This window comes from Corvus kubaryi, unplaced genomic scaffold, assembly GCF_017639235.1.
Source record: "Corvus kubaryi isolate FWS band 111438036 unplaced genomic scaffold, C.kubaryi_AGA036_p1.0 split1-131, whole genome shotgun sequence".
Taxonomy (NCBI): Eukaryota; Metazoa; Chordata; class Aves; order Passeriformes; family Corvidae; genus Corvus; species Corvus kubaryi.
The window spans coordinates 24,057,606-24,085,054 of record NW_024582073.1 but is presented as its reverse complement, the minus strand read 5'-3'; the positions used below and the strand labels follow the sequence as shown (position 1 = coordinate 24,085,054).

At 42.5% G+C, this 27,449-nt stretch overlaps 1 protein-coding gene and 1 long non-coding RNA gene across 3 annotated transcripts; one reads left to right on the top strand and one right to left on the bottom strand.

Moving 5' to 3' along the window:
- Positions 1–59: 59 nt before the first annotated feature.
- On the bottom strand, positions 60–14,795 carry LOC121676549. Its single transcript, XR_006020501.1, has 3 exons — positions 14,651–14,795; positions 6,760–6,826; positions 60–3,966 (listed from the first exon to the last, which is right to left on the bottom strand). It is a non-coding gene; the product is annotated as an uncharacterized LOC121676549 (long non-coding RNA).
- Positions 14,666–27,417, top strand: LOC121676547. 2 transcript variants are annotated; one of them, XR_006020500.1, is made up of 6 exons: positions 14,666–14,922; positions 17,002–17,144; positions 18,903–18,991; positions 22,591–22,617; positions 23,635–23,857; positions 27,280–27,417. XR_006020500.1 is itself a non-coding variant. In XM_042053211.1 (4 exons), exons 1-4 carry the CDS (start codon positions 14,681–14,683, stop codon positions 23,704–23,706), a joined length of 546 nt encoding a protein of 181 aa, XP_041909145.1. In that variant the 5' UTR covers positions 14,666–14,680; the 3' UTR covers positions 23,707–24,342. The 2 variants fall into 2 exon arrangements, 1 of the variants encoding a protein (XP_041909145.1); XM_042053211.1 differs by lacking the exons at positions 22,591–22,617; positions 27,280–27,417 and having other exon boundaries at positions 23,635–24,342.
- Positions 27,418–27,449: the final 32 nt, after the last annotated feature.

The window sequence follows — 27,449 nt, the reverse complement described above, 5'->3', positions numbered from 1 at the left end:
TATTGAGCATGTAGGTTAAGTGTATAAAACCCCTTTATATTTGAAAGACAGGTGAAAAATGGCTCATGAGGTGTGTGGAAGACAAGTGCTGAGATGGAGAGGAGGAATTCTGGTTGCCAAAAGGCTTAGAGGAATTTGCTGGTAGGAAAATGAGGCCTCATTTAGCTCTGGAAGGATGTGTCTTGCTGTTTCCCACCCAGATGGTTAATGTGATCCTGACCTGTGAAGGATAACAGGATGCCCCTTACCCTGAGAGATTATGCACTGTAATTCATTGCACTACTTCCCTTCTTAAAAAGAGCAAGATAAAATCAGTTCCTCTCATCCTTTTCCTGATGGGTGATGGAGCTAAACCCCTTGAAGAAGTGATAACACATAGTGGAGGGATTGTTTTGCCTTAAAATTCCTACCAACAGCCTTCTTGTAGGTCTCCTTCTTGATGTCTATATGACAGGGTCTGGAAGCTGTTGAGTGCTTCGGCTGGGACTGTCAGTGAGTGATGAGTACATAAAAAAAGATAATTCCTAGTGGTTTTCTCAGGTCTGTAGACCTCTGGATACTCTTCCAAATGGCAGGAGAGGCTGGAACTCCTCAAGGAGCAGTAGGCAGTGGAGTGTGTGCAGCAGGTGGCGTAGGATGGCACCGTTAGTGTATTACAGGTCTGCAAGCTCTCATGAGACAAGGACGTTTTGCATGAGCATCCATGTGTGAAGTGTAACAACGGCCTGAGGTGGCAGCAGGGCCAGGTTTGGGTCTGCTGCACAGCTTTGCTGTGCTTGAGTGGCTGCGGCTGCTCCAGGTGGGAGCTGCACCAAAGTGCTGCTCACTGCATGAGCAGTGTCCTGTGGGGGATCTCACAGCCAGACACCCTTAGGGTTTGTTGTCCTGGTGTTCCACCTGAGGGACCATCAGCACCGTATCAAGCACTCCCAAAGCTGGATCTTGAAACTCTGTTAAGTGCTTCAGGCCTCAAGGACCAATGTGTCACTGGAACAGGACATTACAGGCCTACCAACACAGCTTTGGTAGTGGTCAGAGCATTCCTGTCCCTTCTGCAGTACAGGCAGACAGGATCCCCCTTTACAGTACCCTTATGTCAGGAGAAGAGAACTCAGTGCCAGCACTGAGAAAGAAGAAATCAAGTATTTGATGGATTTTTGTGCATGAGGATGCAGCATGCTTATAAATGCAGTAAATGTAAAGAGCCTCTGGCTCATGGGAGCAGAAAGTAAGAGAACATTCATGGACTTGAACTCACAGGCTCCCATAAGTTTTTACAGAACATTTTTAAACTGAGACTTTCACAGCTCATCACTTGCCCCAAATTTGTACAGTGACTCATAGGAGCAGTGAGAATCACATCCTTGATACAGAGAGTTCCTCTGCTAAAGTTTGAGGTTCTGCATCAAACTAGGAGGTGCACAAACTTTTTAACAGAGCAGCCTTTCATTCCTTTTATTAAGATGGCAATTCTTCAATCTTTTATTCTCATAAACAGCTGAACCAATCTTTTAATAAACAAGCAAACAAAATACCCTTCAGCTCCTCAGCAGTCAGCCAGCACAGAAAATCTCATTCAAGCAGTTAAAGCTGAATTTGTAAAGTACTGGTAGCAAACCTAGTAATGAAAGTGTCAGGAGTCATGACATACAGTCACTTACTTTTACAAGCTACTAATTCATGAGATCTTGTATGTTCCTCAAATCAGTTTAGTGATGCAAAGCATTAGTTTTAGGTGAGAGAACTCAAGCCTTTGTGTTTTAAATTAGATAAATTATTAATTATGGCTTGATAATTATTAATTCATTCAAGCAAGACTGAAAAAAATGTAAAATACGGGAGCTAAGCTTATGGCAACAGTTTAGAACATGAAGGGATGCATCTTGCAGTATCTGGGCTTTCAGGTTGTTTTATTACAGAAGATAAGCATAGATGTCTTAATTTCCACTTGAGAGATCTGCCCAGATCATACCTGTTCTCATTTCTGTAACCAAAAGGTGGCAGCATACTGTCTCCTTTCCCTTTCCATCCATCCCAGCTCTAAGCTCCTAAACAACCTTACTTGCTCAGTTTGTCAGAATGCCAGGAAGCCCAGAACAATCATGCTGACTAAGGAACGCTGATGAGATCTTATGTAAAATCAACTCTTTATCACCTTGAAATAGAAACAGGAATAGAGCAAGGTCTGGTGATTTTATTCCGTTGTTTCAATGACAGCCTGATTGACTTTTGGAAATGTGAAGACGGGTTAAATTTCAGCTCAGTGGTGTAACTTCAGAAGGGACACCTACCCATAGAGCTTAACACTTTTGTTAACATTAATGATTGTTAAAAAGCTCGAGGCAGATAATGTTGATATCTGCCAGACACTATTGCTGTGTCAGACTTAGTTTTTTTCCTACTTAGGTACTTCCTGCTTTGGTAAATAGACAGAAGGCCAGTGGGCATCCAAATGAGCAGCAAGTGAGGCAAATATTTCATGTAGTGCGAATACTAAGGTGAAAAAGTACATGAATGTACCTGTTGAGTTTTGCTGCATGAAGGCATCGGTTCAGAGGCTTCTGGAAAGATGCCCAGAGACACCCATTTCCCATTTGGCTGGTAAAGAGATCTGGAGGTGGAGGAAAGCTTTCTGAAACACAGGCTGCTTTCAGATCTACAGGGGTACTGTGTACTTGGCACAATGCCCCAAGTCCTCAGGAAACACAACTGTTACAGAGCACTGCAGTGTGTGTCCTTAACAAACATCCATGTTCATGTCAAACTCGTTCCTGCTCTCTGCGCTGGCTTCCCGTGCTCAAACTCCAGGTCTGAGTTATTAGTTCCCTGCTGCTCTGTGGCCTGGCCTGGGAACTATAAGTGGTGTTCTCTGGGGTATTGGCTGGAGTTAACAGTGCTGTTCCTGAGGCACTGGGGAGCTTTTGACCACAAGGGTAAACAAAGCCCTTCAGCTTGAGAGAGTTTAGGATTTCTGTTAGCCCCAGCTGGAGAACAGGTGTGCAAGAAGGCTAAGAAAATGCCTGGTAATTACAGGAAACTTCAGGATCACTTTCAATCTCCAACTTTGTAGATGCCTATGAAAAAATTCCCATAAGTACAAGTCTCAGCAGCCATTCAGTCTGAGCCCAGAAGCTTTTCTGAAGTTACATGATATACTTAGTTCATCAGGTTGCTGCAGCTTGCATGACCTAAGTATGGGTTGTGGTGAGTAGCAATCCCACACGGCATTGTTCCTCCTGTCTTTGCTGTCCACGACTAGAGATCTGACTTAATGGAGAAAGACAGCTTGTAGACAGAGCTGGATGGAGGTTTGAGGAGAATGATGTGGAAGCTGGTGCTGACAAGCAAGATGCAGATGCAGGGAGGTGGCTGAGAACATGGGATCCTTTGTCTCAGTCATAACTGCCAGTGTAGATGCATTTTTGGGGAGTAGTTCACAGACTGAGGACACAACTCTTGCAGCAGTTAAGGATCTTCTTAAGTTATTTCTCATTCCTCCAAATGGAAGATAGTTTTTGACCTGATGTGTCTGACACAGAAACATCATTCATTTAACTATAAATGCTCTCCAAATGTTACATTCTCCTTCCTAAGAGTAGAAGAGGAATAACAATGCTTATATGAAAATTTTATGTGATGTTAGCCCAGCACATGAATGCAAAGTACTAAAATGTACTTAGCGAAGAGGCCACGTAAAAGCACATATGGAGGAGAATTTCCACGCAGTAGTCTGAGTCTCCCATAAGTAGAGATGCCTTTGAGGGAGGCTGGCAGACTTTGGTGTGGTGGTTGTATCCAGGTGCTCCTCAGCAGCACAGCACGAAGTAGGTGGCTTGATGTGCAGTAATTCCTTTTGTTGTTGCTTTCTGTGTGAGTGGCTGCTCCTGGCTGGACGGTGCCTGGAACTTGGCTTCCTGTTTAATCTATCCTCAGTTCAGCCACCTTTCCTCAACACCAGCATTGACTCTGGAAGGAGATGATAACCAACAAAAAGTGGCACACATTGACCCTGCTCATGGTGGGGAGGTTGGAACTAAATCATCTCTAAGGTCCCTTCCGACCCAACCCATTCTGTGATTCTGTGGTGAGCCCCAGCCACTGCAAGTCTGTTACTCAGATGAAGGATGCCCCCCAGCAGTCACACTTGGTTTTGTGTCTATCATCAGAGAGACAGAAAAAAGATAGTATAATAAATATTCTTGTACGTACTTAGGAATGCACAGGTGGGAAAATCCTCTGTGAACTGTGTTATATTTTACATGCTGTTGGCCAGGTGATGAGTTAATACAATTCAGCCATGCCAATATGAACGGATTTCAAAGCTGCTTGTCTGTTGCTCCCTTCATTTCCCACCTCTTGTTGAACAGCTGGTCTCTAGAAACAGAGGAATTATTTCTGTTTGGAGGTTTCAAAACCAGCTTGAAAGATAAAGGACAGGGAGCACCTCACTATGTTCTCTCTTTCCCTCATTGTTAGCACAGCTGGAAAATTGTCTGTATGACTGTAAATCTCAGTCCTTTTTAGACCTGAAATAAACATTCAGAGCAGGTTCTATTTTGAATGGAAATCTATTCTCCTCTAGCCTGTATTTTAAAAACATCTGTAGTTCACAGCTACGCTTGAAACTGACAAGTCTGCATGTCAAATGGAAATGCCAACATAGTATGGTGTGACATGAACAGTGTCCAAACATTTTCTTATGGCTTTTTTTTTTTTTTTTTTTTTTTTTTGCTGGTGCAATAAAGGTATTTTTTTGACATTTGTCTGTCTCAGAAGATGGGGTCTTAAAATGATATTTTCTTTATTCTGGAAAGTTACCATTTCTGCCACCTTTATACCCTTCTCATTTTCTCCAATGACATTTGCAATTTAACACTGGTTAGAAGATAGAAGAGCCATAATTAATGGGTTGAGAAACATCCCCTACCACAATATTCAGCCTCTTTTCCACCAAGATAGAAAATGCTAGCAAAAAAAGTGTAGCCTGCATCAAATTTAAATAGCTGATCTCAAGATAAAAGGTGACTCATGGCATAATAGATCTTCAAAGCCCATTTTTATGGAAAGGGTGACAGTTTAATCCTAATTAATTTCAGTGTAATTTCAGTGTTTGGAAAGTGGCAATTTTCAACTCCATCTTGGAAGAAGTTGCCAAGTAGGGCATTCTATGGCATGAAGATGGGATGTCTAAGTACAATATGTGCCTCTGCTCTCCAATATACTTTTACACTTCTATCTAGACCTGGTCTATAAAAAACCACTTGTTTTGGTAGTTGCTATTAGTTAATGGGAAGCAGCAGGCTTTTTGAATAATCTAATGACTCCTGACTCTGCTTAATTACAGCCTTTAAAAAACATACATCTGACACTTCCTCTAATAAATAAAATAGTTTACTAAGTGGAAACAGTCCAACTAATAAAGTAATTGATAGCAAAACAGCAAATATTTTCTTGTCTCTTAGAATTTTAAAATTCCAGAATATGTACATGCTTTAATTTTTTTTTTTTTTTTAGCAGACCTGGATCAGAAAAGCAGCTTGGCAGGTCTAAGTGAGGAGAATGAGGAGAATAATGGGAAGCACTCTGGAGGTTCAGGATAAGGAGGGCTACACTGCTGGTCTGGAAGTGATTCATTTTTCTCTCCTCAGAAGGGAAACCTGTCCGGAACCCGGCAATCCTGCCTCCCAAAGAAGTAAGGTTGTGCAGCTGGTTGGCTGGTGGGAGGCACTTTGCCTCTCTGGAAGGCAGCAGCTCTTGCTGAGCTCAGAACTCAGTTTAAGCCAGAAGCTGACAGCTACCGCCTCTCACAAATGCCTCAGTAAGGAGGCTGTGGCTCCTGGCCCTGCCCCAGCCCAACAGCACTGTTGGCTGCCACGGGCCATCCCGGGTGTCCCACACCACCAATCTGTCTTCTAAACCATGCATAAAGCCCCTCCAGTAGCATCAGTGTAACGGGGCAGTGAATCAAATTGTGCACATCAAGGGAAAAATGTGAAATACTTCTAGCTTTAAAACTGCCAAACAGATGTTCTTTAGTTTTGACTCAAAACCATTCAAGTTTAAATACAAAAGCAGCTGAGCCAAGTGGGAGCATTTCAGGCTCAAAAAACCCACTGGAACAAACAGGGAATGGTAGGCTTGTTTTGTTCTCACACCAGTGCATAAATTCTGGTTCAAGTGCTTTCTCTGAATTAATTTCTGTTCCAGGACAGTGTATGAAAAAAATAGCAACTGGAGAGGTTAAGTAAGGATCACAGCAAAAGCTGTAATTCAGCTTTAACAGCCCAGGATGCTGCAGCTACATTTGTCTACTTGCATAGTGCATGCTTTTTAAAACACTCTAGAAAGCCTTGGTACCTCTTTGTCAAAAGGATTCTTCATCTAATGCTACTAGAAAACCTTTCTTTGCCTCAGCTATATTGTAAAGTTGATACAAATCCATGAGATTTTTTCCTTTTTTTGTCTTGAGAAACTATTTCTTTCAAATTGCTTATTAAAAAATCTGCTCATATGACAGCCACATTTCCTAGATGTGAACCCATTGCCCCATGGTGATTCAGGGTCGTGTTAGTCTAGACAGTAACTCTGGAGAGGTGGTTGCTCACGTTAGGAACATCAGCCTATCACAAGTGCACTGTTGGCTTAGACATTGCAGGAATTTATGCTTCGAAAAATTGGGTCTTTTAACTCTCACATAATCTCCTTTTCTTCCTCCTGGTGCAATTTCCAGAATGCAGTGGGAAATGAAGTTAAAGATACTTGTTTTCTGAAGAGAGGATGCTGCTTTCAGGGATAACAATGCAGGATGCTGGCCCAGAGAAGATTCCTTGGCAAGAGAAAAATATTTATGCAACCGAGAGCTCTCCCTTGCTCTTTCCATTTTTGGGATGTGGACATGAGAAGTAGTTTCTGCATTATCACAGGTTCAAACACAGGATCTAAAATAATGCAGGAGGGTACTGTGGGGTGCTCACATTCCTGGGGACAGGATGGTCTTCCCTGTTGCAGACTCCTCACCCAGAAGAAACGAAGAGAAATAGCCAGGTGGTTACTGCCATGTATTTCCCATATCCCCCAAAATTACATTCTAGAAAAGGCAAGATGGGTTTCAGTGTGAAAAAGATGGAGAACCTCTAGTGAGGGCCTTTCCAGCACTTGTACAGCCTCCTGTTCACCTTGGAGCCAGCTGTTATTTTTTGGGAGATGGATTGGGCAGCTTTTTATCTCAGCCCTCCCCTGCCTATAACATTCTTCTTTTAAAAAATGCATGTTTGTGTCTTGCTGTCCCCAAAGAGCTGATACACCCTGACTCAGCACAGGCCCAGCACCCGTGCTGGATTACTGACTGATCTCAGGGAACCTGTGCCACCCACTAGCTCCACAGTATTTTGAGAGATTCCCAAGCGTGTTTGGAGTTCTCAGAGTGGTTACATGACTTTTAAGAACTAGAGTCTCTCTTTGTTTTATGTTCACCTCAGTCTTTGTTTACAGTCTGGCTGTAGCTGTGTTTGGGGCAGCAAGGCAGCCGAGCTGGTGCTGGTTCTGGCAGATGGAACAAGTGAGGAGTCACTCAGTGACACTGCACGATACCCTTTACAATGCACTCTGTGATCCACTGTGCCAGACTATCAACTACAAGGGGATAAGGAGCCATTGTGCTTCTTCCAGCCATATTTTTACAGAACTGCAACATTTTGGCAGAGGGATAGGGCAGGGGTGATGTGCAGGAGCAGCTATTGCTCTGGAGAGTTGATAAACTGCACTCAGAGAGCTGAGTGCCCAAACAAGAGTCAGCATTCAAACACTGCAGCTGAGCATTGGATTGCGGGAATGTCAGGGGCTGAGAGAACAAAAGATGTCAAAGGGGGAAAAAGAACTAAAAGAGAGAGAATGAGTAATTATAGCAGAAGTTATCTAAGAGAAAAGAGCAATATATGAAAGGAGCAGAGGCTAAGTAAGAAAAGGAAGTGCTTAGCTGAGATACTTCTTTCCCTTTCTCTCAACTGCCACACTGTCCTGTTCACATCTCTAAGCACCTGGTAAAATGTTTTCTGAGAGTTCTCTTCCTGCTCACCTTGAAAATTTGGCTGCACTGTAAATAACCCATTCCTGATTTTAAGCATAAGCACTGTTTCAAGCTATTAAAATTGTATAAGCTCCTGTCCAACTCCCACACAGGTAGTGCTGAATTTTGGAAGAGGTGTTTGGCTGGTTTGGCAGGCACATTCACCTATCAGGACAGACCTGTTTACAGTGTCCTGACAGCTCTGGGTTCCACCACAACAGTGAAAATCCCCTTTTTCTTGATTTGCTGAGGTCTACATTTCTAAAACCAGTAATCCACAGAAATCATGGTAATGGGACATGACAAAGTGAGCAAGACTTTGTAGTTCATGGAATCGTAGAATCAAAGGGTTGGAAGGCACCTTTAAAGGCCATCTAGCTCAACTCCCCTGCAATGAGCAGGGATATTTTCCACTAGATCAATCTGCTCAGAGCTCTGTCCAACCTGACCTTGAATGTTTCCAGGCATGAGCCATCTACCACCGCGCTGGATAACTCTTTCCAGTGTTTCACCATCCTCATAAAATTTTTTCTTCCTTATATCTAAGTGAAATCTACCCTTTTTTTAGTTTAAAACCATTACCCCTTGTCCTATCACAACAGGCCCTGCTGAAAAGTCTGTCCCCCTCTTTCTTGTAAGCCTCCTTTACATACTGAAATGCCATCTGTTTTAGCATTTTTTAATACCCCTCTCACCATGGTATATTTGTTTGTTTTCCTTCTACATCCTCAACTCCTTAGGATACACTTTTTTTTTTCCCCATGGTAGGGACTTTTGTTGCTTTTTAAGTGGGTAGATGTGAAGATGAGAAATTCAAGAGAAAAAGATGCATTTCAGTGGAAAATTTCAGCATTTCGACCTCCCAGGTGGTTGCCAATTATTGAAAGGCTTTTATTGAGAGGAAGATTTTGTAGCATTTTCTAATTCTGGTCAGACTTCTGCATTCACCATATTTCTTCTGAAGCTACTCGTGCAGACAAATGTCCTGAACAAGATTGATTTGTCCTCAGCTCTCTTAAAGTACATTCTGCATAATCTCAGAGCTGCAGGATTGTGTTTTATGAGTTTGATACTGCTGGGGCATGAGATATTTAAGTGCCACTCTTTCTGCATTCACTCGTGGGTTACAACTATGTGCAGTGAAACCCAATAATAACAAAATCGAGAGCATGAGTGTGGAAGAAAGCAGAGATATTTCCCTGGGTGATAGGAATGAAAGGACACATTGCTCAGAAAATGAGACTGGATGTCAGAGCACAGGAAGGCAATCAGCTGCTGCGTGGGACATGCCCTACAGGGCATTTGGACAGCATTGGAGGTGCTAACACAGGTCAACAGTAGTTGCTACTACAAACTAATCTGAACATAATCTGTTGTTTTGAGAGTTGTAGACCTACACTTTTTTTTTGCCAACAGTTAGAAATTAAGTTCTCCAAGGAACAAGTAACCCATTCTGCCCTGGTGGTCACTGTGTATCCCTCTAGATGACAGCTAGATGAGCCTGAGGATTTGGGGATTGTAATCTGTTATTAAGTGGGTGCTAGAACTTGATCCCTACCTAGATCAAGTTCTGGACCTCCTAAGGATGGGAGTCTGTCCCAGCTGTGATCACTGATTCTTGACTCAGTTACTTAGACTCCAACCAGCCATGCTTTTAACAGTGGCGGTTCTGGTCTGTTTTCCTGGATTTCAGCCAAGATTATGGTCACTATAGTGATACTTATGAAATTTTAATTGCTTATTTGCCACATCCCAGGATCACAAATGAGGAATTCATTTACAAGGTATTTTAAAGGCAGACATGAGTAAGCTTTAGCTGAAAACTGTGCAGTCACAGCTACTGCAACTGCACTATCCAGCTTGCAATTTGTAGCACTGTCATTGTAGAAAGGAGAAGAAAAATGCAAAAAGGAGAAACCACATCCCTCAGCTTGCAAATACCTTGTAAACATGAAATCAAGTTAGAGATGCAGTTTTCAAACACAAATGTATGAAGGCACACCCATATTTAAGCTATTAAATCATAGAGATCATAATGTCAGAATTATTGATTCTCAATGAGATCCAAGTATTGGTGTCATAAAAATCATTCTGGATTAGTCTCTTGGCTGCAAAGGAGCTGATTCCTGAAGCAGAGAATGCATCTGGATGTGGGTCTTCTGTAGTTTGAGAGCCCTGATGCAGACCTTGGTTAATAGGCATCTTTTTTGGGGAAAAAAAAAGGTCAACAATAAACTTCCAATTTTAGCAATCTCACTTCTGTTGGTTTCCTCATTTGCTATTTCTCCAAGCAGCCTTTGCAAGGAAACTGGCTAACAGTGCATTGCTTTTCAGCTGAGAGGTCTTCTCTCCCATGTTAGAAGAGGCCCCTGGACTCTGAAGTCTGGTTCCAGACAGGGAAGCTTGGGAATTAAGAGGTTTGTCCCCCTCTCGTTCAAAGTTCATTCAAGTTCCTGGATATTTAATTGCTGCAGAGTACTCAAGACATCCCTGTGGAATTTGCAAATTAGTTAAAGTTGCAACTCTTATGTACCCTGAAATAGCTCAAGCACAGCTTGGATCACAGCTTTTTTTCCCCAAAGATGTGCGTGCAGCAGGGTGCAGAGGGAGAGTGCAAGCCAAGTATCTCAGTTAATGACCCTTCCTGAACATCGCCATGGGATTTTTAGATGCTTCTCAGCTCCCAGAGAGATGCAGGAAGATATGACCCCAATTTAGCATCTCATCCAAAAAGCAGAAAGTAGTTCTGACAGTGCAGGTCTCCCTAAGATCTATGAGGAAAAGTCAGACTTGGATGTGAGCCCAGCCTTAGTGTTGTGCTGAAACTCCAGATTTTTGGGTCCTAGAATGACTTCAGGCAATTCATACTCTGACAGATAGGGACTGTGGGATTCGGAGTTAGTGACAAGGAAATTGTTCCTAAAATTACTGGTCGGGAAAATGGAAGGAGGAACAATTGCAATTATTTGCTGCTACCAAGATAGGCGAGACCTGTTCAGGGAACAAAGGCAGGCTTCACTTCTTAATCTGGTCACTCTGACACATCCCAAGAGCTTTACATTGGAAGGAAAAGAATAAGAGGCTTGCTCTATGAATAGCTCATATATTGGAAGGTGGGAGAATGAGACCAGCTTTAGGTAGTTTGACTTTACTAATATTCATCACATGTGCCTGGAGGCCTCTATCAGCACTCTAGCCTTGTAGCACTGTGCCAACAAGCACAAACACAGCCCTGCCCTCGAGTTATCACAGCTCAGGATTACAGGGGTGACAAGGGGGACACAGCCAGAGGTGTGAGGCAGGGACATACTGGTATGACAAACACATTTGTATGGCATCCACAGCCCCAACCACATTCATCCCCAGTCTCTGTTTCCTGGGATTCATGGCAGAGGTAAAGCATAAAAGTGTAGTTGATAGAAGACAAGATGGTACCTTGTGGGAAGATTTTTACCATGATTTAGAGGACAGGCTGTGAGAAAACATAAAAGTGTCTCCAGGAGAAATGACAGAATCTGTTATCTTTAGCGAGGGAAGAAAGTTTTCTGTAGTGACAGGGTATTAGATTTAAGAGTCGAGGAGAGACTAAGCAGTGAAGAGACTTAGAAGTAAAGGCTCAAGCTTTTCTCCCAATCCCACCAAAGTATTTATAGTATCAAGACATGCTATCAAGATGAAAAAACGAAATCTTAGTAACAGTGCTTTGATATTCCTTAGCTGGTAAGGATCTTGAAAAAAAATCTATTGTGTTTGACTTCATTATAGAAAGAAGCTATAAATTCTCTCTGCTTTGCTCATGAATGATCCCCAACGGCAGCTGGGGAGTCAAGTTGTTCCAGCTTTCACACAAATGTCACTTTTCCCGCTCAGCCCATGGAGCACCACTGCAACTTTGGACACACCAGTGAAATCACCACTGAGGGTGTTGTGCAGGTGCTGTATAGTTCCAGTCCTGGTCTGTACTTCAAATTTTCAGGTGCCCTTGGACTAGCATCTGTGTGACCTGTGCTTTGTGCGTGAGGGAAAGATTTTGTTGGGGTTGTAATGTTCTGTTGGGGTTGTGCCTCAGTATCTTTAACATGAGAGCTGTTCCCACTCTCCAATTCCATGAACAGACTATGAAATGTATTTTTACTGTGTTAAGCTTAGTTTTAAAAACCAAGTAATTCTGAAGCAGAAAGCCAGAAATTATCAAAATTTGAAAATTGCTAAAATAATATTTTTCAAAATATTTTCCAAATAAAAAGTTTCAAAGCTTTCAAAAATTCAAAAGTCTTCAGTGTGTCCTGGCAGCCAGGAGAGCCAACCATGTCCTGGGTGGCATCAGGCCCAGCATCTCCAGCTGGGCAAGGGAGGGGATTGTCCTGCTCTGCTCTGCGCTGGGGTGACCTCACCTCGAGTGCTGGGGGCAGTTTTGGGCACCACAATATAAGAAAGATATTAAACTGTTAGAGAGTGTCCAAAGGAGGCCACAAAGATGGTGAGAGTCTGGAGGGGCCATACAGGGAGCAGCTGAAAGCGCTTGGGTCTGTTCAGCCTGGAGGAGACTGAGGGGAGACCCCACTGCAGTTACAACTTCCTCATGAGGGGAAGAGGAGGGGCAGACACTGATCCCTGCTCTGTGGTGACAGTGACAGGACCTGAGGGAACGGCCTGAAGTTGTGTCAGGGGAGGTTTAGGTTGAATATCAGGAAAAGGTTTTTCACGCAGAGGGTGGTTGGGCACTGGAAAAGGCTCCCTATGTAAATGGTCACCAGCCTGACAGAGTTCCAGATGTGCTTGGACAATGCTCCCAGGACCATGGTGTGACTCTCAGTGATGGTTCCTGTGCAGGACCAGGAGTTTGATGTTCATTGTGGATCCCTTTCAACTCAGGACATTCTATGGTTCTATGAAAAATATCCTGAAATGGAATTTCTTCCTCCTATACAGAAGACTTCCTCTTTGGTGAACTGATATTTTCCAGTTAAGAAAATTTTAGCTTCAGTGAAGAGAAAAACTGGTGCTTAACAGAGTGCAGAGTGGGGAGAAGTGAATAAAGAGGAAATGTGTTTAAAACATTGAAATGGAAGTTGTTCCTTGCAGGATAAATAGATCTAAGACAAGACTAAAGAAGAGACATTCCAATATGTGGTATGGGATGCTTAGAACAAGCAATTTGGCATCTGAGAATGGCAGAAATAGATTTTAAAATTTTACTTAGTGGAATCGGAAGCCCATTGCATGGGTCTAGAAGAATGAATCAGTGATAACACCCAAGGTACCAGGGCTGGCTGCTTGGTTACTGTTGTGATAGAGAAAGAACAGGATTCAGGAGAACAGATTTACTGGGAATGATCAGGCTAAGAAAAGCCGTATATAGAGAGAGGGGGGCAGGTGGTGTGTGTGTGTGTCTATATGAATATCTATGTTATTTATCAGGAAGAGAAGCTAAAATGTGAGATTAGAGGGCGGAGAGTGATCATGAATAAAGTTTTGCATTTGTAATTTGTGCATAGGCAGATCCTAATTCAGACCAAATAGTTATCTCTGCAATGCTAAGCCTTGTTTTCCCAAAAGAACTGTCTCTAAAAATTATTTTCCCCTGCTTTCTGTTTTTGTGATGTATAAGGATAGCAGTACTATAATTAATCCCCTCTTGACTCTGCTCATGGATGCTGTAGCTTCATACAGCAGCATAGTTACACACTGAGCAAGCTGAAATTTTAGCTTCTTACTTACTTACCTGGATTAATGGGAACAAACTGTTCCTCTAGGGCTGTACAGGAGAGACAGGTTATAGAGCATGTTGAAAAGAAAAATGTTAGCCAGCAATTCAGTCATAATTCTGAGAAGGAGTTTCTGCTCATGAAAGAAAAAAGGCTATGTGCCTGACCTTCCTGGGCACAGAATACCCCCAACTTTCGCCATGAAATCATTGAAAATTGAGTCTCCTCTGAACCATCTGTAGCAAACACAGTGCAGAGTCCTTTTGAAGGTCTGTGCACACTCCTCAGTGCTGTGCCTGCCCTCAGCTGGGCTCATTGTCTCTGAAACAAGCACTGCTAGTGTCTAATTTGTGATGGGAAATGTGGGTTTTGGGGGGTGATGCAATCCCTGAACTTAGCTTTGCTTTGACAAAATCACTTTTATCATCTGCACTCCATTGTATTATTGCTTTCAGAACAACTGCTGTCAGCGTTGTCCTGGAGTGCAGCTCACGGGCCATTAAAAGGGGAACAGAGGTGCAGGCTGGAAAAGAGGGGTTCTGAGTTTGGGCTCAAGTTCCCACTCAGGGTTTTAGTGGCTGCAGCTGCGCCTGGCAGCCCTGGGACTGGAATCACGAAACACCTGGGAGAGCAGGCAGGAGTGCTTATGACCCCTGTAACTCAGAACCATTCAAATGGCACTAAACAATTCCTGAGTGCAATCCCATGGTCTGTCCCCATTTCTCATAAAGCAGCTGTAGTTTGTCATGGTTATTTTCAGGCACTAGGGAAGCAAGTTGCTTAAACCAGGCACCACATCCAGCTGCTAGACTTCAGGAAAACCATTCAGCGGACTTCAAGAGAGATTAATCAAATGGCCTGGCTTTAAAAACCTTACCAGAGCAGATGAGTCACTGCTGGATCTTGCATGTCAGAGCAGAAACATCCTTCCCCAGACCTGGGAGACACAGCCTGTGCCTCTTTAAATCTGTGCTGCGTGCTGCAGTGCTCTGCATTGTTGCCATGGCAGAAATCTCCCCATAGTAATAACCTCTTTCAGCGAAGGTTAAAAAGAGACAGTGCACATGCTCAGAAATGCTGCACTTGTTCTCTTAGCAGTTTGCAGCGGCCATTTCAAAGAAACCATCACAAAGACAAGAGAAAGATCAGGTACTGATATTTTTTCCTTTGTTAAAGGGGGTGACTTTTCTCTTTCACAGAAGTCCACGCACAGATCTGTCTCTGTTCCCAGTTGCACTGCAGAGGGAGACCACCCTTGAAGCCTGTCGTGATTATTCCTTGCAAATTGCCACAGAATAACTAAGAGGCAGGAGTTAGATGTGATTTAAGATAATTGCTGCACTAGAGGAGCAGTTGTTTTGCAGTGGGGCTCACATACAAAGCTGAGCTGGCTCTGGGGTGGGTGATGGGTAAGGTACCCAAAAAAAGTTTAACAGTGTGTCTGCTTTGTTTTGTTGAACCTTTGTAGTACTCATAATCAACTATGAGAATAGGCTCTGCTTCTACTGACCAGGAGGCTTCTTCATCAGGTGCTTCCAGAAGAGGCTGGTGTTGTCCTAATTTACTGTAACTTGGAGACACTCTGCTGCATCCTATTGCAAAGATTGGTATTTTTGATTGTACTTGTTTTCATTGCAGATCACCATTAATTAAAACAGAAGAAAGCCCAAGCCGCTTGTAGTGATTTTAATCCCTTTACTTTAAGGATTGTAGAAATAAGAGAAAGGATCAGATCTAAATAGTGGGTGGAACAGGAACCAAATATGAGGGTATAGAAATTACATTACCAGATCTTTTTGTGCTCAAATATATCTGTGACTCTACACATACATGTTTGTATGTTGCTTCTGAACCATTCCCTTCTCTTGTGTTTAGGTTGAGGTGCACAGGAAGGGGATGTGTATAATGCTGCCCCTTTCCTGGGTGAATTACTGATTTGCACATGCTGCAAATGTTTGTGCAGAATTTACAGCTTCACATTAGCTGTGTCTGAAAAGGTGGATTGCATATACAGAAGAGCAGTCTTGTTCTGTTCTGTTTGTGGCAAAATGGGAAAAACCCTTTCCTCTCCTGCCTCCCCCTACTGCCTTTCTAAATGTGAAATACAATCTGTTCTGGGGAGTGCTGTACTCTTGCATTCAGTACATGCAGATCTGATGCTCTTATGCAACATCCTTTGCTCAGTAAGCACCAACTTAACAATCAGAAAGAGGCAGAATGTTGTCCTGCTTTCCCATGTTTAGCTGAAGAGATTTTTCATGTGGTTTTATTGTATTGACTTAAGTTAGCCTTATTTAATTCTTTCTTTCTTCCATTTTGATGTACAGGAATGAAAGGTAAACTTGACTGAGCTAAGGACCTCCCTAGCAGTGGGCCAGAATCCTTGGATTGAAATCTCTAACGAGCAGCTGCAACTTGAGCCAGTCCCTTTCGATCCAAACAGTTTACCTGTTGGGTCAAGAAAATACTTAATTTGAAACTTATTAAAAAACTTGCCTCTTTGTGAAGGGAAACTGTTGCTGGACCAGGTTGTACCAACCTCAGAGCATGGTGTGGCCTGGCTGTGGTGTTCAGGAGCAAATGGATGGCTGCAAATAATGGCTTGAAGCCCAGATTAGGAGGGGAAACAGAAGGTCAAAGAGTTTTGATGTGTTTACCACTAGAAGTTCTACCTATGAATTTGTGGAGGTTTAACAAAAGTCTTTTCCTTCATCTACTTCAATTAAGGAGTAAGTTTTTATAATCAGTGTGCTGTGTAATGGTAATGGTTACCTTTAGGTATTATACTTGTGAAAAGATGATGCATCAGTAAAGCAAGCAGAGGCCAAAGACCTTGTTTCCAGGTTCTGTTTTCAGCCAGCTCTGTAATCCCGACAGTTTTGATCTCAAAGTCTAACAGTGACTCCAGATCAATGTCTGTGACTGTGTAGTTAGAGAAAAGTCACAAGAGCAAGCAAAGTTGCTGGCATCCTGGCTTTCAAATGAAACCAAGAACACTCTAGGGACTTCTTATCTTGTGTAGGGATGTTCTCTCTCAGTTGAGTTTTACGTACGCTCTGAAAAGGTACAGAGAACTTTTGTCCATGCTCTAGATCTTCTGCTATTTTGTTTTCTTTCACAGGAAGACCGACAATGCTTTAGCCATCAGGAACATTAACTTCTTTGTAACAAAACCCTTGTGTATCTGTAGTGTTCCTCACTAACTTTTTTATGTCTCTTGACAAACAGAGAAGCACCCAGCCCCAAGATGCTGGCACCCTGCCTTCTGAGAAGAGCCGTCGTTACAGTTCCTTTAGTTTTTGTGGTTGCACTACTTGTCACGGAGCCTGTTAGAGCTGACCAAGAAGCAGGAACAGCCATACCAGCTGAAAGTATGTACCCTGCAGTCCTCTCCTACAGCCTCTTCTGCAGTTCTCATATTGTAGAACTTTGAAGTTTGTCCAAATAATTCAAACTATTTTGGACATGTCTTGCATACATTGTTTTAAAACCACAACTTGGTAACATACCAGTGCTCTTTTGCTCCTGCATCCAAAGCTCTTCACTCTCTTATCCTTGTCTTCTGGCTGTTGCTGTGTTGCTTGTAGCTGAAATCTGCCACTGTTCTGCACCTTTTCTTTTGCACAGCCCTCTCATTGTGTTAGCCCTTTCTATGCTAGCAATCACCTTGTTTGCTTTTCAGTCATTATTGAGACTTGTTCTTTTTCAGCTGACATTGACCATTCATTGTATTTCATTCTTGAGTATGTTTGCTGTCTTTAAGTCATGAATATTTATTTTAAAAATTCACAATGAAGATGCCAAGAAAGCATTTTGTCAACACCTAGTCTTGTGGCCTTCAACCACCTAATTCTCCTTTGCTGATCTGTGTTGAGTTTATTTTACATTATAAACATAATGACAGGTCCTTGCATCAAGTCATTGATGTGAAAAACTGCTGTCCTCTCTGCTTGTATAGTGTAAATATAGTAACACTGAAGTTGGGTGATGGAACAACAGTGATGGAGCAGGTCTTTAATACTGCTCAATGTGGGGTTTTTATCTCTTCTTCTTTATTTTTCTTAGCCTGTTAAGGAATTTGGCAGGCTCCCTTTCTCCAGCAGACAGAGCTCCTGGTTGCTGGTTAGCACTCAGATCATGAGCTGGAACCTCATTCTCCAGCGTGTGAGAGGCATGTACAGTCCAACACCAAGTGTTTGCAAAATGGGCTTACAGACACAGCAGGATTTTCCAACATTGGTCTAGATTTCATCCTTTCATTCACACCAGACCTCAAAGAGCAAACTAAACCTGGGCTCAGAATTTCTCACTTGTGTAGTATTTCCGGTGAAGTTGTCAGCAAGGCACAGGCACCAAGAGGCAAATGAGAACAGATGTAGGGCCTGATGATTCAAAAATGTTTTGTCGTATCTGTATTTGCTCTGTCTCAGTACTGCTGTCTGTTAGGGCACAGATCTGTGTTACATGGTGATCAAGGCAAAGCAAGCCTTGTGGCCTTCAGTCTGGGTGTCTCAATCTGGGAACACTCTCTTAGGCACTCCAATAAACCCAGATTGCAGCAGTTCTGCTTATCAGCAATGCCCACTAATAACTGGGTGTTTGTTTGGACAAAGCTGTATCGTATTCAAAGTTAGAGGCTGAAGTGGTCTGTCTTTGAGGTATTGTAGTCAGTTTTATTCCATTAGTTTTATACTTAGAGTTCACATTTGTTAGATTAGGAGACAAGATTTTTCTAGGGAATATGTTCATATTTTCAGACATAATTTCTGAAAAATGTGAAGATAAGGTTGAGAATATGCTCAGGTTTATTGGAGCAAAAGGCTCAAGTTAATGTTTTTTTTTTTTTGTATACAATGATCTGTGGAAGGAAAAGTGGAACAGCAATATGGCAGGAAGAAAAATATTATTGTAAATTTGAAGTAATTCTTTTATCATTGAGAGACTGGGTGGGCAATCATAGTGGACCATTTACAATCACCTGGGTTGTTCAAGAGCATCAGTACTCACTCCGTGGACTCTTTCCTGTAGCTCTTTCTGATGCTCAAAATCACTGTTTAATCCTTCTAGTTAATTCTTCATGCCATGTAGTCAAGATTCTCCACTAAGTGCTCTACTAAATGCTCTCCTAGGCCGCCCCTGTGTTGACTGCCATGCCTTTGAGTTCATGCAGAGAGCTCTGCAGGATTTAAAGAAGACGGCATATAGTCTAGACACAAGGGTAAGGAAACATTAAATGTCTTCTTTTTATTTTTTTTTCAATATAAAAGAAAATGCTGTGGATAAAAGCAGATAAGGTGGATGGATTTTGCACACTCAGTGAACTGTACTGTCCTGTCTTCTAAGGTGAGGCTGGTTAATTACATTTCACCTCTCTGTGCAATAGTCTGTGGAATTCTTCTGCTTTGGGGTATCAGGGACAATAAGAAGTATAGGAAAGTGTGAACTGACTATCCTCTGCCCTCTAGCCTTCTCTTGCTGAATTATAGCATTAGTGCTGCTCTTCTCATTCCAAATGCTGAGCACACACTGTTGTTTTTATGTCAGGGGGAGTATATAACTTATAGGTGAGAATATAACTTACATTTATTACCCAAAAAAAGAGACCCAGCTCAAACAAAAAGCCTACTAAAACAAAATACTCCCTGCACATGCTTTTATCCCTGGGGAGAGGCTAAGGGAGAAAACATCATCCGTAGAGAGTTTTTACATTTCTCTGATTTCATAATGATGAAAAATGCCACAAAGTAGAACAGCATAGGGAATGAAACCTGTTTGGCTTGCAGTCAGTGTGCAGAATTTGCCAGGGTTGGTACCTTCCTTCTGCGGGGGATGTTGAATCTGTCTCTTGCTGCTGCAGCCTGCAATCTGTGCCTACCTGCGTCCCAGCTGCTGTCAGATGGTGGTGTCCCAGGAGGGTGGCTTTGTCCCCACCTCCTGTGTACCCTTTAGCTGAAGTGCTATAGATACACTCCTGCACAAATTGTTCAACAGAAGGCACTGAAACTTTTCTGCTTTTCTGATCTATGGTCAAGGTTGTTCCCAGGTCAAAGCCTGTGAACTGTTGTCTTTGAGGAATGGTCCTTGATGCTTAGGTGAAAATGCAAGTGCATGAACAAATATACCTTGAATTGTGACATTCTACAAAAAAAAAGAAACAAACATTCCAGCAGAACCAGATTGGTATGTAGCACATTTACAGCTAAACAAAATCTGTTCAATAATTACAGGTCAAATATATTTTGGGCTTCATGAAGAAATCTTGCTAATGAATCTGCTGAGCACTGTATACAGGCCAAACAAGATGTTCAGATTGTGCTTTTAAGTGGTTCTAGCACACCTTTTCCTTCTACAAACCTATGAACTTTTCACCAGATTTTCTACATCTTGATGCAAAATCTCTTAAAGTTTTCTCTGAGTGTCTGGCTATGGCAGTGACCTTTATGAAACCTTCAGCTTGCAGACCAAGAGAAAAACTTTATAAACACAGATATCCAAAGCAGGAGTAGCAGTAAGAACCCAAAACATAGCAAGTGTTTTAATACTTATTAAAAACAAAAGCCAGCCAAAGAGATAAAATGAGGATAGAAAAAAGTCAGTTGAGATGAATGTCCTATTATTGGCTTTCACACTTGTAGATTTGACAGGAAGCCTGAAAATGTGATATATTCTCATGAAAACAAACCTATCGCTTCCTTATCACTTTAAAATCTAAATAATTGAATCCATATTGAAATCCTTCAGATCCCCATAACTAGAACAGGACTGTTCCAGTCATTAAGCTAGGAATTCTGCCTACATCTTCAAAAGACATGGGAATAATTAACAGTTGAAGACTTCTTGGAACTGCCTTCTATGATATTTTAACTCTTACTTTTATTATTCAGTTGTGGCCCAAATTGATTCAAACTGAGGGTTTTAGGATCATTGCTTTCAGCCATATATATATCTATATATTTCACATTTGACTATCTTAGTCTGTTTTGCTACTTTGTGGGGCAAGTATTTCTGTCCTTGAAAATACAATTCCCTTTGTTAATATTCCCACTGGAGACACTGATTTCCTTGAAAAACTCTCCTTTGTTTGTGGGCAAGATTGTTAGATGATGACTAAGCAGCTCCTAACTGTGTTGGAGGGGGAGGGATTCCCAAAAGCTTAGAGAGAAAATTCTCATTTAATTCCTCCTGCACATCTTACCCTGCAGTTCTGTACAGGGGAAGCCTGTATATGGTTTTATTGCACAGCTCAAGAGTTTTCACACTTCATTTGGCCCTGGGTTGCTCTACATGGTGTCTCAAAGCAAACTGACTCCAGCATAGACCATCTATAGCCTTACATAACCCTTTTATGGAGGCCATAGACTGGATCTCCTTCCTTTTCCAAAACTAGCTGTATTTGTAAGCTACGCTGAGATGATGATTCCCTACTAATTGTCAGGCTGGCTGTATGAGAAGGGTCACAAACCACTTCTGACAGGCTGATTTCTACACATACCAGATCTGTTTACCCCTCTCTGTCCTGTTTTTTGTTGCTGCTGGCCCCTCAGAGAAGGCTGCAGGCTGGAGTAGTTGTCTTGGCAGTGAGAACTAACTCTGGGCAATATATTCTGGGGATATCTGTGATTCACCACTCAGCCCAAGTGCCGTATGTGATCATGAACTGGGGAGAGGGGTCTTGTGCTGCTGGGAGGGAGCTGCTCCCACCACAACTCTTAAGCCAGTTCACAGCCAGCTCCCTGTGGCATCTAAAAGCTTCTCAAGACAGAGCCCAGCAGGGGTTCAGCCATAAAACAAACCTTGCAAAACAAATGCAGTCCATGGGCTACACAGTTCACTCAAAGTCTGCACTTGTTTTCAGAACTCCAGCCCGTTTTTCAGAGTTAACCAGTGGACGTTGCATTACAACTTTAAAGAGATCAGTAACTGCATTTTTAGCTGGAACTTAATATCTTTTTCTTGTAGGTTCGAAATCTGATTCCTTTTCATGGTTTTGGCTTGCGTTTGTTTTTCTTTTTCCCTTGTTTTGGGTTGGTTGGTTGGTGCTGTTTTGATTTGGTTTTCTTTTTTTTAGAACAGGCTTTAACCTACCAGGCAATAATAACAAATCTATGAGCAAACAGTTCTGTGATCACACTCACAGAACAGTCAGCAAAGCTGTATTTACTAACGTTCATGTTGGTCTTTATTGCTTTATCAACTGTCAGTGGTTATTTAGTATGTTTAAAGCACAGTAAGCTAGATGTGTCCCTGAAAACAAAAAGAAAGGCTTGAAAATATTATTAAAGATACATAAGATGGTGAGCAGCCTTGGGGCTCAGTTCCAAAGATGGAGCATCTTGGAGATGGTTGGCATGCTGTCAACTTCCCTTATGCAAACCATTGCAAATGATGTCAAAGAGGTGGTGAAAAGGTGGTGATTGAGTGTCTTTTCAATGATTAGCAAAGTCTGATCAGATCTTTTCAGTTTTGCAGGGTGGCTGAAACAATCAAAGGTGATACCTGATTTAATATAAAACCACAGGGCTGTGGTTTTTCCTGAGATTTATCATCTGGGGCGGGGGGGGGGGGGAAGCCTGAGCAGCAGATGGCTTTTCCTGCGCTAAGAAGGCAAGTGGAGAGCAGGATGCTTCAGCCCAGCTCTGCTCTAAGTGCCTTTGCTGATGTGGGTCAATAGATAACACAGCTTTTAAAACACAGCCTTTAATCACAGGCAACTCCATCTCATACGAAAATCTCAAATCAGGCAGATTAAGGATGGGTTTGATTGGCATTTAGAGCTGGTAGTCTTTGTAATGCCTTTTTTTTTTTTTTAATATGGAGCTGCCTACACCAGTAGGGATCAATCTGGTGAGTAGACTTCCCACAGCTACTGTGTCCCATGACAATAAGGGGGAAGTCCTCTCTTGGATCAGGCTAATTCTCAGATACAGCTTCAGCTCATGATAGGCAAACTGAGGTGGAGCTATGATGTTGGTGTCAAACATGCTCCATCATGCATCTGCTGAAGTAACAATTGTTCCAGACAGCCAAGAAAACCCAAGTGTGTGTGTGTGTATGTGCTAGAGAGGAAGGACTCCAAAATTTCCTTATGTAGCCCTGCTGCCTTTCCCTGGTCCTCAGCCCTTTCTCACACAACTAGGCTGAGAGAATGCAGGCCTTTCTGATCATTCCCAGCTCCAGCTCTCAGAAGTCTCCAATCCACCCTTGTTGCTTCAGAAGCAGGGATCTGTGGGCAACAGAGATCTCCTGATACTGACGAACCCAGAGACCTCTGCTTTCACCAGTTTGGACCTCTTTCCTTAAAGAAGCCAGGAATCTCATAATGTTTTTGAACTGGGATGGCTCCATGCCAGCTTGGCACCTCTTGTCTGTTTTAGGCTCCAAAGCATATTATCAGTAACAACTGAATTTTTGTATTATCAGTGAAACAGGAGAAGTTAAAGAAGTTAATTTCTTCCCTGAGAGTGGATCCAGGCTGTAATATTCTAAGTTTAAATTTTGAGTCTGTTTTTAAGTAAAATAAAATTTCTGACATGATTTTGGGGGTGGGTGGGGTGGTAAGCCTCTAATGAACCTCCAAGCTTATGCTCCAGTTTTTGCTGTTGAAGTAAGATTGCAGGAAAGAAAAATAAATTTCTCCATGTCACAGGAAGTAGTGCTATGTTGGTATGCCAATTAATCCCACAAAAGCAAAATCATTTTGCAGAGCAGTAAAAATAAATCTGATTTTTTACCCCAAAATTCATCTCATACCACTAGTTCCAAATTGTAGATTAAAAAATAAAATGGATTTTTCTTTGGGAGTGAATTAGTTTTACAATGCTGATGCTTGTTTTTTGATGATGTTGTTCCTCCCTCTTATAGACAGAAACTCTGCTTCTTCAGGTGGAAAAGAGAAATCTGTGCGACTGTGTAGCTGCCAATCTACTGAACTGAATCCTGGAGACACCTGAGGAGAGCCACCTGACCAGTGGTTTTTAAAATGCAGCTGTATAAAATACAGCTTTATGGAGTTCATGTTGCAAGCATGTATGCCCCAATGTACTGATGAAATTCGGGGCCTGTGTCTGATGTATTGGTCTGTTCTGTATCTTTTTCAAAAGTACCCTCTTTTCACATCTGCTGGATTGCCAGTAATGGCTCAATTCAGTAAATCTGTTACTTGATATTAGAGTGGAGGGAAAATGTACCTGCTTTGATTTTTAAATCAGAATTTGCAAAGTGTAACCCACAATATAATTTTGGAGAACAGTGCCCTAGAGACACATGCAGCTGGTTTTTGTCTCTAAAATGAACATATGTCTGTGGCAACTTACACTGAGACATGACATTGTGGTCTCTGTAGGCTTTGCCTGTGTATTAAAGATGATGAAGTCCTTTCTGTTTGTTGTCTGTGCTGTGACCACCTTCAGGCATGTTGTAGTTCTGTCAGCTGTAATGAGGTGTGTGTCATGAGGAGTTACGTGTCTGCTGTTCTTGGACCAAAACAGTTTATATCTCAGTGCTGAGCCTTCTGTTACTCTGCAGAAGAGTATTATTTTCTTTAATTAAAATGTTTGATTTCTTCCCTTCCTTCCCTGGACCCTCCATTCTTAACGTAGTGAATTTCTAAATAGCTTTATTTTAGCAGGTCAAATGGATAGAGTAAAAAGGAGAATCAGGGTATGACTAGGCAGCCTGGCCAGTTCCAGCTGTACCAAATGCTGCCACCAGCAACTGCTCAGCATCACGTTGAAGGAAAGCTCTGTGCAGTGCCAAGAAGTTTCTTCATGAGACTGTGCCTTATTTTGCTTCGAGTGAAACACAGTGATTAGGTCACACATATTTAGTCCATCCTGTGCTGGACCGAACTCCAAATGTTTTGGTTTTCCCTCATAGTTGCCTTTGAAAAGCTCCTTTTGTGTCAGGGATGAAGAAAGACTTCTGTACCTGAAATCTGAGGTTGTTTTATCCTCACCTCTCCCCCTTCATTGTAAGATACTATGTCCACTCTCAAGTCTGAAACAGGCTGAGCACTGTGAGCAGGTGCTTGGAGTTTGTCGGATGTGATTTAGAGCTGTCTCAAACCCTTCCACCACTGAGACCTGGCTGGGGAAGTGGATAGGACATCTGAAGGTAGGAATCTCTTCAGCTGAATTTGGAAGAAAGTCCCTGCCTGTGGCCTTGCTTCTGTAACTAAATTGGTTTGACTTTGCTGGAAGTGGATGAGAGAGGAAACACAACTACTGCTCTGCCACTGCAGCTGTAGGTATGGTAACAACAGCTGTGGGAGCAGAGGAACACCATAGGAACCCTGAGTGGCTTCCCAAATCTCTCCAGAGCTTAGAAAACCAATTCGTGTACACTAAGAAGTGCAGCATGCCCTTTTGTGTGTGACTAGGACACAGGCCAGCACAGAAGCCCAACGTGAACTGGAGAGGGGATTCTGATGTTATTTTTCCAAATTCCCTCAAGGAGCAGCTGTGCTGTGTGTTTTTCACCAAGTTCATTCACACAGCATGGGAGCACTGGCACTGCTCAGTTCGGGCTGCTTGGCAGAGTCAGAATCACTGCAAGCCTCACCTGCAGCTCCCCTCCCAGAGAGTGGGAAGGGGCAGCAGTCCTTATGCATGGCAGAGCACTCTCAGGATTTTGGGGAGCAAAGCCTCCTTTGGAGGGCTTCAGCTGATCCTGGCTGCAGTACAATGGCTTCTTGGAGCTCCTTGGCTTTTGCTGCACTTGGCTCATCCCCCTCTTGCCTCTAGCTTGGCTTCGTTCCCCTGCTTTGCTCTGGACCTGTCTTTTCTCTCCTCTGCATTTCAAACTCCATTCCCCCTTCCATTTTGGCACTGCCCTCCCTCTAGTTCCAGGGATTTCTCAGTGCTCTCCAGGCCCCTCATCCTGGTGACCCTGTAGTCACTGCAGCTGTGGGTGGTGGGGCTGATACTCCTCAGGTCAGCAGCCCCTGTAGTCCAGCTGGCAGCACTGCCAGAGCAGTGAGTGACTATGGTGTGAGCAACATCAGCATCTCATTCCCAAGGAAGAGGAATTCACCTGTCCAGGGAAGACATTGTGTGGAACAGCCTCTTTTTACCTAAAAGCCAACATTTCTCTTACAAAACTTGGAGGAAGTCCTAGAACAGCTCAGTTTCAGATGAAAGCTCTGCTCCTGAAGCTGAATTATTCTGTGCACTGTCCCCCAGGCTGATGTAATCTCACTGGCTTCTTACAGGTGTGAACAGGAACCCAGCCATGTTTGCCAGATGGAAACACCTATAGATCTTCATAAATTTTTCCCTTGGTGATTGCACAGACACTGGCTTGAGCAAAAGAAAATCTGACCATGTGGAAATATTTTCCTTCAGTCATTTTGGTACAACTCTATGATTCACCTCTACTTTATGTTGGAACTGCAGAAGTGAAACACAAGATAGAATTGGGCTGTTGCCTCAAGACAAAGGAGCCAGGAGGGGGATGGATGGGGAAAGGGGAATAACTTTCTCATTCTCTTCCTCAGAATCTGAAAAATTTAAGGTTCTTTTCCATCTGCAGAGCTCTAATAGGACCAGGATTTTTCTAGTGGAGATTTTTGCACGCTGTTTTAAAGTCCATCTTTCCTATTCTCTTTTCATTCAATGACTGTTCTGTATTACCTCTCATTCAAAACCATCAAAATGGCAGAGAGCAGCTAATATGCCACCAGTTCTGAAAAAGGATTGGCAGGGAGATGTGGGAATTGCACCCAGCAACTAGAAGATCTATTATGGGAAAGAAACTTTTGAAGAATTTGAATATGTAAAGTCAGGTTTAGTATGACACAGTGACAAGACTCAAGACCATTTTTATAGAGAACAAGAATACAGCAGAACCATATAAAGTGGTGACAAAGGAGCTAGGATAAACAGAAGCAATGTACAGACTGGGAGTTTTCAGTCTAGACTAGAGATGGCTGAAGAGGATGATAGAAGTTTATAAAACCATAAGTGATCAGAGAATGGCTGTTTGCTATCCCTTTGCAAACAAGCAGTGGGATGCACTGAACAAAACCTGCTGGAGGCAGGGTCAGAGCAAACATGAGGATGATGCTCTTGACCTCCTGTGTGTTCCAGTTGTGGGAATCTGCTGCTGTGCGTCCTACAAGATGTGCATTTTTTCTCCTAAATATCCAAAGGTTCCTGTTAAATCCAAACTGTTGTTACACATAAATATAATGGGGTCATTAGAACACTCATGCATCCTTCTCACTGTCCACCTTGTCCTGTTTTATTCCCTGTTCTACATTATGTGGTGCCTCTCACTTTGTGACTGCACTGAAAGCTGTTTGGGGCAGAGAAATTGTCATGTCAATTGCACTGTCAGGTGGCCATCACACCTTTAGGTATCATCAATTTATTAAATAAAAATCATAATGTAAAATATCCTGGCCTGTTCCTCAAGTTTCAAGCGCAGTATTCATTTATATGCATAGATTTGCAGTTTAATCTCCCTCTAGATATTCCTTAACCTTCCAACTCCATCTTGCTGCTCCAGCTGTGACTTTGTAGAGATGGGAAGTGGCAGAGATGATATTTTCAAGACCTCTAAACACCTGAAGTTTAAAAGGTGGCTTAAAGAATAAGAAGAAGAGTTCCAGGCATGGATGCCATGAGAAAGGAAATGCAAATATCTGCAGAAATTCTATTTTTACATTGATCTGCCTA